At 38.9% G+C, this 14,403-nt stretch overlaps 1 protein-coding gene across 1 annotated transcript in view; it reads left to right on the top strand.

The window, feature by feature from the left end:
• Nucleotides 1-2,674: 2,674 nt before the first annotated feature.
• IFIH1 (interferon induced with helicase C domain 1) overlaps nt 2,675-14,403 on the top strand; it is a 53,295-nt gene continuing 41,566 nt past the window's right edge. The window contains exons 1-2 of the mRNA XM_044913316.1: nt 2,675-3,266; nt 10,208-10,376. Coding sequence (XP_044769251.1) covers nt 2,814-3,266; nt 10,208-10,376 — 622 coding nt within the window. The 5' untranslated portion in view covers nt 2,675-2,813. The remainder of the gene's footprint in view (nt 3,267-10,207; nt 10,377-14,403) is intronic.

Genomic DNA, 14,403 nt, shown 5'->3' with positions numbered 1-14,403 from the left:
TGGAACATTGCCTACTTTCTGGCTATTATTTGGTATCTGTCTTCCCACTCCCATTAGAATGTAAACTCCATAAAAATAGAAGTTTTGTTCAGTTTTATTAACTATACAAGAGCAGCACTGATCATATCGCAGGTACTTAATAAATATTTTTTAAATGATTGCATGAATGAATGACATAATCTGAACACCAAACATGTAAGCTTCTACTTTTGACCCTCTGTCATCCAAACAGCAATTCTATGATGTTAAGATGCTGACATTATTTCCCCATATTTAGCCATCAATTCCTTTGTATCCTCCGGTGTTTGAAGCTCAAGGACAGAAAGATGGGTATCAGGGGACGGAATGGTTTTTGGTTGGTTGGTTGGTTTTGTTTTAATGTACTAAATGAAACCTGCCAGCACCTGAAGGGCAGGGGTGGAGGGAATTTCTTGGAATGGTCCTAAAAGGTATCTTCATAGACCCAATAACTAAAATTGATAATTTGAATACTTTTGCAGAAACATCTAATTTAATCTCTTTTTTTAAGATTTATTTTGAGAGAGAGAGAGCATGAGTGAGTGGGGGGATGGGCAGAGGGAGAGGAGAGAGAACCTCAAACCGACTCCCTGCTGAGCACAGAGCGGGACGTGAGGCTTGATCTCACAACCCATGAGATCATGGCCTGAGCTGAAATCAAGAGTGGGACACGTAACCGACTGAGCCACCCAGGTTCCCCTTAATCTCTCTCTCTTTTTTTTTTTAGGTACAAGGTCAAATCCCAAAATTAAGTAAATACATAGTAGTATTTTATGAAGAAACGGAAAAGAATAATATAAAGCAGGTCTACCTGCAAGACCAAAGTTTTATTTCACTTCAGTAACTTTCACTATGTGTTTGATGTTAGACCAACTGCTAAGGTCAAAGCAAATAAAATTCCCACTGAGGGTAATCATCAAGGACCTACTGGTTAGGACCTACTGTTTGTATTGTACTGGTTAGTGTGTAAATATGCCCTCTCTTCAAGCAGCTTACAATCCTACAGGGAAGAAAAAAGCTTAGCTACACAATATAATTAAAGCATAAAACAAGACGAGATGCTATAAAGAGCTCTACTGAATATTTTGTATGCCTCTGATAAAAACAAGGACTCTGTATTTCTCTTATCCAGTCCAAAGCAGAACCAGGCGTCCCTGTCCTATCTAAACTTCATTGAATGCGCTTTGCTACGAGATCACTTTTCCTAAATGTATCTTTTTAATGGCTTAACTGACCCCTCCATCCTCCATATAATTCTAGACCATGAGGTTCTCACAGTGAAGCATACACACTACCACCCACAGTTCCCCCTGGCTGCAGAATATGAGTAGCAACCTGAAGGACTCACTTTTATGTGGCTTCTGTACTGAACCGAAGCTGCCATTTTTCAGTGTGGGTGTCTTTTTTTTCCTTCATGACATAGACAAATGTTGATGTTTACTACAAGTTGGTACATTAGTTGCTAATTAAGTTCCTCACTGCTTCAGCCAAAACTTTCTGTATTGAATCCAAGAAAAGAATGGCAGCTATATCAAAAATAAGTTGTTGGGGATTTTGTTTTGTTTTATTAAAGGAAAGTTGTATATTAAAGAATATGGGGAATTTACAGGCTGGGAGATAGAAAACCTTCATTCTTGGCTTCCTCTTAAGCTGAGTTGGTGGTTAACGTCCCTCTGCGTCTGTCGCCAGGCCCTGGTCAAAGCCAAATAAATACTACAATTTACGCACCAGGCAGTCAAATAAACCGTTTATCATTATTCACTCTTTTTCAAACCCACAAATTCTCAGAGGAAAAAGCTGGTTTGCGGGGACCTACAGGAAGTCAGGTTTATTCTAGAGAGGGTGCAAAGGTCATTCATCCTGGGGCTCGGGGTTCACACCTCTCTGGAAAGATGTCTTCTTGGCTTTATTTTCTCCAGCTGCTCCCTGCAGTCTTACCATCTTATCTGCGGACAGGGGGCTGGGGGTGGGGCAGAACCTACCTGTAGTCACCGGCTAAGGGTAAGTCCTTCCTGCTGGCGTCAGGGTCTGTGGCAGTTTCTCTTCACTTCTGGACCGGGAAGTCCCGAATCACGCGCTTTCAAGCCCTCCACATTTTCGCTGACGGGGGTAATGCAAGACGGCTGTGGGAAAGAAGTCTGATTTTTGAGGCAGAACCCTGCAAAAAAAAAAAAAAAGTCAAAATACCTGCAGGAGGAGCATTGTTGGATCGCTGCTTTCCGAATTCGCTTTCCTTTTCCGTTTCCCACAGTGCCTGCCACCGAAAGACTGTCCTTGCCAGAGCCGGCCGAAGGGTGTCTCCTGCTCTGGGAAACGTACACTCCCCGCCCCGGCGGATTACGTCTGGAAAGGCCTGAGGGAGACGGAGAGAATCGAAACAGAAACCCAAGTCCGGCAAACTACAAGAACTGCCTTGCGGAAAGCGGGGCTCAAAGCTCCCACCGCAGTTGGCAGAGGCGGCGTCTTGGTCTCCCGCGGGGGCGAGCGCAGCCGAGAGTCGGAGGAGTCGCGCCTGCCCGTCTGTCCGCCCGCCGCCCGCAGCTTCTCGCCGCCGCGTCCCCGGGCCGGCGCGCCCCGCCACCTAACCACCCGCCCCCTGCCCAGGTGCGACCCACCGAACCCCCGCGCGCCGCCCTGGGGGTCCTGCGGACCACCCGCTCCGTCAGGCCCAGAGCTGCGGACCCTGCGGGCTTCCAAGCCGACCGCGGGACACACAGCTCACCTGTTGAGCAGAGAACAGCAAGCTGTCGGTCTGTTAGGGAGAATCCTCTCCCTTTGCTGAGCACGAACGAAAGATGTCGAATGGCTACTCGGCAGACAAGAGTTTCTGCTATCTCATCTCGTGTTTCAGGGCCAGAGTGAAAACGTACATCCAGGTGGAGCCCGTACTGGACTACCTGAACTTTCTGCCCGATGAGGTGAAGGAGCAGATTCAGAGGACGGCCATCAACGCTGGGAACATGCAGGCAGCTGATCAACTTCTGAGCACTTTGGAGAAGGGAGGCTGGCCCCCTGGCTGGACCAGACAATTTCTGGTGGCTCTTCAGAGAGCAGGCAGCGTTTTAGCCGCCCGCTACCTGAACCCAGAGCTCACTGACTTGCCTTCTCCATCCTCTGAGGACGTTCATGATGAGTGTCTCCAACTAATGAACCTCCTCCAGCCCACCCTGGTGGACAAACTTCTGGTTAGAGATATCTTGGATAAGTGTGTGGAGAAGGAACTGTTGACAAATGAAGACAGAAATCGGGTAGGTGTCAGTTCAGCTGGAGGCAGATTTTGTAACTCGGGGTTGCTCCTTCCTTTGCCCCACTCCAAATGTTCTTTGACATCTCTGGGTAAATTTGGTTCCCTCCTTTCTTGAGAAGAGAATAGTTAGGCACTTAACAACATAATTTTGAGAATTGGAATATAACAAAAGCTCTTTTTCTAATCCTTTCACTAAAATAAGCCAAAAGAGGTGTTACCTCCAAAATAGTAATGTGTACTAATAGATAACATTTATTGAGCACTTACTATAGACACTTAGTATCATTTGCAAAACTTATTATCAGAGCTCATGCTCCCAATAATGCATTAAGATTTTTAAGGTTATTAACATTGTTTTACAGATGAGAAAACTGAGGTAGGTTATGTAACTTGCCCAAGGTGTCCCGGGAAAGCAGTGGCAGACCTAGGGATTTAGGTCCTGGTGGTGTGCAATTTTGCGCCTTACTTTATATAGTTCGATAGAACGAGTATCAGCAAACCATGACCCATGGGCTCAGTCCAGCCTATTAGTGGTTTTTGCAGGCCCAAACACTAAGAATGGTTTTTAGATTTTTTAAATTTTCAGTGCTCATAAAGTTTTATTGGAACAGAGCCGTGCTCATTCATTTACATGATATAACTGCTTTCGCATTTTAAGAGCAGTTGAACAGAGACCATACAACCCACAGAGCTAACAGTATTTATTATCTGGACTTTACAGAAAAAACTGCCAATCTCTGGCCTATATTATATGTACACCATTTGATCTTGGTCCAAATGGAGAAATTACATTACACACACACTTTTTTTTCTTTAATCAAAGTTATGACATTCTCTGGGAATTAAAAGTTGCAGATAATTCATTGAAAAAAAATATGTTGCCAATTGTAGTTTTTCATATTAAAGGAGTAGTGGATTTTTTAGGTGGCATTTTGACAGGGTGAATTTTATAGGGCACTTTATACTTAATGTAATGTTTCATTGTTCATTGTTTTTTAATGAACAAGGATGTACTGTGAAGTATAGAAATGCTGACCTATTTGAACATGACTTATTCAGGGTTGTAAGTAAATAAAAATCTTATTTTGAAAGGCATGTAGGCAAATAAACAAACCCATGAGTAAAAGTCAAAGGCTTTGTCTAACATGCTATGATTCTGACATTTTCTTTCTTCCTTCCTTCCTTTTCTTTCTTTCTTTCTTTCTTTCTTTACGTCTTTCTTTCTTCCTTTCTTCCTTATTTTTGGATTCACCAGTTGTTTGTATCTTCATTACAAAGTTCTGGACACTGGCCTCACATTAGCCTGTGATGTAACTTAGTCTTTAGTGAGTAAAGTTACTAGACCTTTGTAGACTTGACAGCCATAGGGCTGTCCAAAGACCCAAGCATGCATCTAATTTTGGTGGCTGGTTTTCCCAACAAGTAAATTACTTTACACTGTTGTCTGTAACGTTTATGTAGTTTTGTGTATTGAGAACCAGCTAGAACGCATTATAGTAGTCCAGCTGGATATGACAAATGTGTACATCACTGTGGCAGAATCTTAATTTGGAAGACAGTATGCAGCCTTCAAGCCAGCTGGAGATGGAAGATGGCATTTCCAGCCACAGTAGCTGTTAGGAAGTCCAGAAGCAACAGAGTCCAGTAACACCACAAAGCTGTTTATGTTTGGTGGGTATGATGTCCCGATTGCCAACGAAACAGCACTTCTCCTTATTTACTCTAAATACTTCTGCCTATCAGCATCACTTTTGTCTTGCCTGGATTGAATTTCCGCCAGCTAGATTTTATCCAAGTTCTTGATTCTGGCAAGCTTGGAGGCAGCTAGCAGTAATGCAAGGGATTTGACACAAAGAAGATGTAGAGTAAAGGGGCATTTATGTACTGGGTAGCAGTTAAAGCCAAAGCAACCCAAACTCTCCCTCAAATTCATATTTCAAAAGAGCCTCTGAAAGATGGAGGAGCTATGCATTTGAAGCTTTCTGAGGAGGAATAGTGTCTCTGTGCGATTCTGGAATCATGTCTACACGTCATTTTACATGTGCCATCAAAGCTATTGAAGACAGTGGAAAAATAAGCTATTGGAAAGAAGCACTAGATTTAGAAGAATCTATATTGATATGGGGGTCATTGATGAATATTTATCTCAAAATAGCAAATCGTACTGGGGGAAAACATGAGAATTTGGAATGGGAAAACCTGGATTTGAGATCTATGTTTGTTTCTTACTCTATGTGTTACTTTGGGTCAAGTTATTTAAGTTCCTTGATCCTAAATTTACCCATGAAAATGGACATAATGTCTCCTCTCACTCATGGTACTTTAGTGAATACAAATGAGAGATCATGTTTATGAAAAAGCTTTTTAATGAATAATAATAATAAAGAGTTGTTTTGATATGATGATGATGATGATGAATTTTATCATCATTCATTTGGTTACCTTTCCTTGTGAATTTAAAGTTTCAGAAATTTAGGTTAATCAACCACGTTGAAACTGAGATCTTCTTAAAGCCCCTGGATTAAACTGTGATTCCAAGGAAAAACTATGTCTTTCATCTTTAGAAACCTAGCCAGGACTAGGTATAGAACTGATACTTAATAAGTATTAACTGGCTGATCGAATTTATTTCCAAAAGTTGTCTGGGATAAAGGATAAGAACGCATGATGTCATGGATTGCCTTGCCAGGCATTTGGAAATGGATGGATGATGGACATAAGATCTCCAAATCTGCTTTTTTGACAGCCTAAAGTAGTATCTGAATAAGAAGTTAGGGCTTCAAAAAAATATTTTATTTTAATTATTTTCCTGCTTTTTTTTTTTTTTTTAAGATTTTATTTACTTATTTTGACAGAGAGTGAGACAGCAAGAGAGGGAACACAAGCAGGGGGAGTGGGAGAGGGAGAAGCAGGCTTCCCGTTGAGCAGGGAGCCCAATGCGGGGCTTGATCCCAGGACCCTGGGATCATGACCTGAAGGCAGACACTTAACAACTGAGCCAGCCAAGCGCCCCTTTCCTGTTTTCTAGTAGACATTTTCTACTGGTCTGTCATTTTAGTTTATGATTCTTATGTCCATCCCTGCAACCCCTGCCCTTCATACATCAGAGCCTCCAGAAATTATCCTAGATTTAGTTTCGTGTCCAGTAAGTACCCAAAAAAAACATCTTTAATGGATTGACTATTCATTCATTTGGTTTAAATTTATGGAGTGACATCTTGTGGCAGACATCATGCCAGTGGTGAAAAGACTGGATAATAATGCCAATACTGTCTGTGCTTTCATGGAGCTTATGTTGTAGTGTTGATTCATTCTTCTAATAAATAGTTAATGTCTAGCATATGCAAGGCACTATTATAAATACTGGGGAGTCAACAATAAATAGAAGAATCATTTTATAGATCATTATAATATAATGATCCCTAATAGAAAGGGGCTGCCCCTGGACTGACCTGCTTTTATTTAGGACACTTAGTGACCTCTTGGCACATCCATTAACTTAGACAGCCATGAACTCTGGAAAAGAGGTAACCATATAAACATTTCCATAGTTACTTAATATCAGTCTGAACAGCTGAAGAGAGGTTCCTGTTTCAGTCCTGGCCAGTTCAAAGCATTAAACATCCAGAGTCCAGGAAGACCCCATATACCTTTCATTTACATAGGAGAACCAGAGATAGTGTGTTCGGTCCAGCTAGAAACCAAGTCCAGTTGTCCTTACATAAAGATGAGAAGCTGAGTCAGTCTCCCCAGCTCATTGTACTGTCAGGTAAATTAGTATGTGTAAGAATTTTATTAGCAAGAAAAAGTACTAGTAAGAAATCAGTTATGTCAGTGTGCTGATACATATTCATTTAGAAACACATTAACTTTTTATGGGGAACTAGTTTTTTTTTTTTTCTCTCTCTCTCTAAAAAATTTATTTTTTTAATTTAAATTCAATTAATTAACATATATTATTGGTTTCAGAGGTAGAGGTCAGTGATTCATCAGTCTTATATAACACCCAGTGCTCATTACATCATGTGCCCCCCTTAATGGCCATCACCCAGTTACCCCATCCCCTCACCCCCTCCCCTCCAGCAACCCTCAGTTTGTTTCCTATGATTAAGAGTCTCTTATGGCTTGTCCCCCTCTCTGATTTCATCTTGTTTTATTTTTTCTTCTCTTCCTATGAGGAACTAGTCTTTAAAAATTCTTTCTTTTTAACATGAGTTTTGCTTCCTGAGTTACTGGGATGAGAGCTGAGCTCTGTTGTGTTAAAAAAAAATCACCATTATATTTAAATAGTTATCTAAGGTTTTTATGAAGGAGTGAAAACATTTTTATCAAGCAATTTTGTTGGCAAACCAGTGCTTAATGGAAATATCATTGCTTTCTCTACTGATTTCGGTTGGAAAGAAAAAACATAGATCAAAGAATTTAGAATGTGAAAGCATGTAATTGTATTACCCACAAATTCATATTTATTTTGTATTCCATAAATTAGTTAACAATGTATCAGAAATATTTTAAACTGCATATTTAGGGAAAATGTTCAGTGAGGGAGGAACATGAGTGAGAATCATTACATGTCCTGTTGAAGTCTCAAGTCTAAATACTCACCTCTCAATTTTTATAATCAAGTTTAATACTGGGATCTAATGTCTCTAGTATGTTTTAGGAGAACAGATTAAGTAAAAAAAAAATATATATATATATATATGGCTGTTTCAAAGGTACTTTCTAGCACTCAAATTCAGAAGGCTTCTTAAAAATTCAGAATCTTGATGAAGTTGCTAAAATTGCACTGGTGTTCTATGTAGTTCCACTGTTCAGATAATAAAAATACTCATAGGAAATAATGACATAATGATCCTCAAATGCCTGAACCCAGTAAGGACAAAGAAAGCTTGACAAGTGTAATTTTACAGTTAAAATCAACTTAACTGATTAATAGTGGATGAAAGTTTAATGCCTATAATATAATTAGGTTTTTAGTCAGAATATTCATTACAGTGTATCACTTATCTTTTTAGAGAAATGCTTTCTGATTACTTCTGTCAGATGGATTTAAAGGTGATTAAAGAGTAAGGTAATTAAAAATAGAAATGATTGAGTTGAAAGAAGGTGCTCAAACCAGTCTTACTAAATGTCTTTAGCAACTAAGTTTTAAGTTAGCAGATAATAATAAAGATGCTACAAACACCGGAGAAGAAAAAAGTTTCCATTAGGAGATTAATGAAGTTAGACAAAAGGTAGAAAATGAGCAAGAATCTGCTTAGAAAATGCTGTGAGGGAGATGGACTGAAATCACCTAAATTTTATTAAGTCCAGTAGTCATCTTATCCACTTCTTGTCAGAAAATATGCTTAAAATTGGAGACAATTAGTAGCTATAATTATAGCTCAGGAAGGCAGTATTTGGCCTCCAAAGTCAATTGCCTGGGATGAAATGCCACCTCTGCCATTTACTAGCTTTTTGGCTTCAGGGAGGTAACTGGAATTCTGTGTGCCTTGGATTTCTGGTCTGCGAAGTGGGTTAATATTAGTTCCTTCTTCAGGGTTTCTGGGTTAACAGGTGCAAAGCCTTTATAATAACATTATTAAGTATTATCTAGTAAGACAAACATACCCACTGGGTAGAAATCATGCTGCATACTTCTGTACTAAGTAGTGTCCACTGGTGAAGTGTTTATAAAGGTAGATGCTTTCTTCAGTCATCCATAAAAACAACTAACACTAAATTTGTGTCAGACGCTGTTTCAAAAATGCAAGCAAATACCTGACACTAAAAAGTTATAGGATATATTTATAGGACTAGAAAATACACAAATTTAATAGGAAACAATTAATCTAGCTAATCAACCCAGATTCTACATGTAGGAGGTGGACGAATGTTCAGAAGGGCCTTTGAGAGGAGGTAAGTCAGTATTTCTCATCTAAGCTGCTGATTAGAATCATGAGATCCTTAAAAAAAATTCTGGCTTCCCAACACAGACAAAATAAGTCAGAATCTTTGGGGGTAGATCCCAGACATGAGTGTTTTTAAAGCTCCCCAGGTGTGCCTAATGTGCAGGTAGAGTGGAAAAGCCCTGAAATTTCCTTTCAGTTGCCTCATTTTGCACATGCAGAAGTTGAAGCCCAGAGGGATGAAGCCTTTCCCAAAGGCACAGCAGGCTGATGATGCCCTGTCTCATTTCTTTCTGGTCTAAATGTGGCTTGTATTGGTCTTTTCTCCAAATGTTTGGTGCCGTATTAAGAACTGGGAGATGCACTGTGATAATGATTACACAAATGATCTACATTTAAAATGATTTGTTAGTTTAGTCTAAAAGAGAAGTCAAAGGAAGACTAAATGATTCTGCCCCATACTTTAAGGAATATATGTATAAATAAATTAGTCTCATAATATTAAATAAACACAAATTTAGGAAAATATTATAGTCATTAATACATATTGCAAATACTAAGTAAACAAGAATATAAATCTTTTGATAGTAATTACTTAATAGTAGTGATAGTCAAGAAAGAGGAGTCAGGGAAGAAATATTTGGCTTCCTATTTATAGACTCCATGGGTTGAAAAGAAATAGCAAACCCTAGATATACGGAACGAAATTGATGCAAATAGACATAACAGAACTAGAAATAAAAGGCATTTTCTTTTGTCCCCATTATTCAGAATGACCAAGGTAGAACCTTTATTTCCTAAGTGTAAGTTTTGAATATCTTAGTGGCTTTAAAAAATGGTTCATATTTAAAAGGGGGTTTGGCCCAGAGATTTGTCCCAGCTACAATCCAGAATTACTGTAAGTGACGTTGTTCTTTTCTTTAGTGGTTAGATATAAGCCTTTACTAATACTTACTACGCTTAATTGCTCATTTTTTAAAAAGGCTAGTTCCTGTTTAAAATTGTTCAGAAGTTGTGTGATCTTTTTAATTCTGCTTTTCTCTTAAAACAGATTTCTGCTGCAGAAAGCAATGGAAATGAATCAGGTGTAAGAGAGCTACTGAAAAGGATCGTGCAGAAAGAAAACTGGTTTTCTGCATTTCTGATTGTTCTGCATCAAACGGAAAACCACGCCCTTATCCAAGAGCTAACAGGCACCACTTGCTTTGAAAGCAATGCAGGTATATCTAATTCTACTAAAAAAGAGTTTGTACATTTTCCCTAGTGATTGAAAGCTTAACGAAGCCTGTAGACACAATGTCAAACACTAAGATATTGAGAATCAAAATTTCAAAATTGGAAGCGATTTGAGAAATCATCTATTTTTTTCCCTGTTACAAATGAAGAAACTGTTGCGTGGGAAAAGATTAACTTACCAAAGATCATAAAACTCAGAAAACTGGGCTATTGACAGCTTTATATATTTATGCAGCTGCCAAATATTGGCAGCTATATTGGCAGCTGACCCCTATTCTAATATTCCTTCCACTATTCATCTTATATTGAAGACAAGATGATTATCTAAAATTTTTATCAAAATAATTTATACATTGATTAGATAACCAATAAATTGGAAGAAAATATTTTAGTGGTTATTACAACTGTGCTGCTAGTCTTCTGGTCATCTATATCAATTTTTAAGGAATTTATTAAACATTTGATAAAAGGTCTATAATTACCAACATATCTCAATATTACTACCTGTGAGGTTTTTTTTTTGTTCCTTCAATTATAATAATAAAAGTAACATTTTAGAGTCTTCACATATATTATTTGTAAATCTAATATAAACTGCCATCTTGTTTTTCTTTTCAGGGTGTGTATCTTATGTTTTCAAAAATCTCATATGTAAGACAAATTGAAAGTTAATTGGTAATAAAATGATTTAAAAACATTACAATCACTTCAAGCTTACTCCACTTCTTCTGTTCATCCAGCCATCCCATCATTCATTCAATGAACAACGTGTGATGAGTGCCGCACACACTGTTGCAAATGCTGCAGATATGGACTTAAGTGAGACACACAAAGTCCCTATTGCCACATACCACTTTCTAATGGAAGAAGATACCCAGTAAACACTTTTCTCAGTTGCTTTTGCAAAATAAAAAGTTACTAAGTTATTAAAATAAATAGCACATTATTTTTTATTCTATGTTATTTATGAAATAGGTTAATTTCGCCCAGTAAGAAATACACACACACACACATATCTGTGTATATATATGCATATACAGAGACAGACACACACACACACACACACAACACACACCCATGATGAGTTCCCTTTCAGGACCTCATGGAACCTTTTCCATCCATGACAAACATTCAAGGGCTTAAATTTCGAAGAGAAAATGGCTGCAGTCTAGATTTTTTTGTTGTTGTTGTTCCCTGAGAAGTTTTGGTTTCAGTGTAATGAGAAATATTAGAAAGGTGACCTTTTAGGTCACAAGACCTTGTCATATCCGTCCCTCAAATTCGAGGGTACCTATCCATTTTACAGTTGTGTACGGTGGCACACTTGTTTAGGATGGAGTCTAGAAGATCTGCTCCAAAGTGTCTTCTAGATTCTCCTGACATATACAACATGTCTGGCCATGTTTTCTTCTAATATATATATATATATATATTAGAAGAAAAAAATATATATATATATTTTAAAGATTTTTATTCACTTAATTGAGAGAGAAAGAGAGAGCAAGTGGGGGTGAGGAGCATGGGGAAGAAGAGGGAAAGCGGACTCTGTGCTGAGCACAGAGCCCTATGCAGCTGGATCCCAGGACCTGGAGATCATGATCATGACCTGAGTGGAAACCAAGAGTTGCTCAACCCACTGAGCCACCCAGGCACCCCTCTTTCTAAAATATTTTTAAATTCTTCTTCCCCAGATGCTATGTTAGAAGTTTTGTTTGTTTGTTTGTTTGTTTGTTTTAGTAGGCACCATGCCCAGCAAGGAGTCCAGTGCAGGGCTCCGACTCAGCACCTTGAGATCAAGACCTGAGCCAAGGTCAAGAGTCGGACACTTAGCCGACTGAGCCATGCAGTCGCCTCTAGAAGTTTAATGTAATTCTAAAAATTATAATTCTTTGAACAAGAGCAATGTAGGTAGTGTAGTACATCCCAGGTAATACCTACATTGTAACACACTCATCACATACATCTAGTACTTTCATGCTTTCCTCTTCACTTTCTTTACTGTATGCCATAAATTTATTAGGTCTTTATGTGTCTGTTTTTGAATGGCTTAGGGACTAGTTTATCCACAATTTCCCCAGCCCACACACATATCCTGGCTGGCCAAGGCCAGGCACTTTATAAAAGGGGGAAAGGCCTTGTGGAAAGAAAAACAGGGGCACCAATTGTCCAAACCCCTCTCTTGTCCCGTAGCAGGGTCCTCTCATGTTTGGGGCTTCTCCCTCATTCTACCAAAGGGAGTGATGATGGGCATTGACCCAGATACGAGGGCTTCTCTGACGGCAGGGAGCAGAGTGGAAAGGGGTCTCTGAGCTTCCTTTGAGGAGTGGAAGAAAATCTCCAATCCTTGGCTGGGGCAACATCTGTGGACTCCCCACCACCCCTACCTGCAGGCAGGTTGCTCCTGACCCACTCATTCCAAAAAGCAGGGCTTATTTTTTCATTTCCTCAGAAAATCTAATCAGAGGGATTGGGATTTAAATTTTGTTTGCTGAACTATACCTCTTTTTATGGGGATCTAAGAATTTTTCTGGTGGGTCTTAATGACCAGAATAAAGTTAGCTGTGATTATTCTTGTGATTAGGAGTTACTATGGACTAAGTTGTGTTTCCCTAAAATTCATATGTTGAAGCCCTAATATCTACTGTGATTGTTTCTGGGGGATAGGGCCTCCAAGGAGATAATTAAGGTGAAATGAGGTCGGAAGGGTGAGCCCTAATCTGATAGGACTGTGGCTTTATAAGAAGAGGAAGAGATCTCTGTCTCTCTCTTCACCATGTGAGGGCACAATGAGAAGGTGGCCTTCTGTACCCTAGAAGGGAGCTCTTACCAGACACCAATCCTGCTGGCACATTGATCGGGAACTTCCAATCTCCAGCACTATGAGAAAATCAAATTCTCTTGCTTGAGTTATTCCATCTATGATATTTTGTTATTGTGGCCTGAGCTGACTGGTAGAGGAGCCTAGGCTCTGGATACTGATGCTTATTGAATCCTGGCTCTTTTACTTCCCTGGTTGTATAGCTTTGAGCAGGCACTTGCCCTCTCTGTGCCACAGTTTACTCCTCTGTAAACTGGGGAAAATAATATTACCTATTACCTAGGGCTCTTTGGAGGATTAAATGATTCAACATTTCCATAGCACTTGTATGGTAAGCACAAAATAAATGGACGATTCTGATTACAAACCCCAAACATACTTAATGTGTACCTGCAAACATTGTCAAGTCATTTTGTCCAACAACAGAGTCCAAAGTCACAACAATTTTCTTTGGGAAATTCTCCATACGCAGGACATACTTTCCCTTTATTCTTTCAGATGGGTTCATACACAATGATACTTTAAGAAACTTTATTTAGGGAATCAGTCTTCTCTGATAGATGATAGCTTCAGGAGGACAGAAACTCTTATTTTTCTTTGTAACCCACATAGTCCCGTAAGAAAACATTCAATACTTGTTGGTTGAAGGAAGAAAGGCTGATGGGAGAAATGGAGGGAAGGGGAAGGGAAGGATGCAGAATATTTTATTGAATTCCTAAAAAATCTCCAGATATTCAAAATACATGAATTTAGGCTGACATTAAAGCATATGTACATCTCATGTAGAACGCACAGCGAGGGAACAAAATGGCAAGAGCGCAAGCTAAAGAAAAACCACCACCAAATTTGCATTTTCATAATTCAGCCTTAAATATAACTTTGTGTCACTAAATAAGTGTCTTACTTCCTACCAGTAATGGTCAGATGGGAAATCATCAGACTGTTTTTGTGATTACCATGATACTTAGATAATGTCTTTTTAGATAAAATGTAATCATTACAAAAGAATTACTCACTGTGTCCATATTAAAAATAGAAATACCGTATCATAACAAAAACTATGCTCCTAGCATTTCAAAATGTCAAAGTACAAAAGTATATTCAGGCAGATTTCTACTGGGAACCTCCACTTGGTTTTCAAAATAGCAATGATATCTACTTATATTGTGTAAAAACTTGCATTAACGATTTAC

The sequence above is a fragment of the Neomonachus schauinslandi genome, chromosome 3, assembly GCF_002201575.2.
Source record: "Neomonachus schauinslandi chromosome 3, ASM220157v2, whole genome shotgun sequence".
In the NCBI taxonomy this organism is placed as follows: domain Eukaryota; kingdom Metazoa; phylum Chordata; class Mammalia; order Carnivora; family Phocidae; genus Neomonachus; species Neomonachus schauinslandi.
The sequence above is the reverse complement of the archived record's forward strand: the minus strand, read 5'-3'. Positions and strand labels throughout refer to the sequence as shown.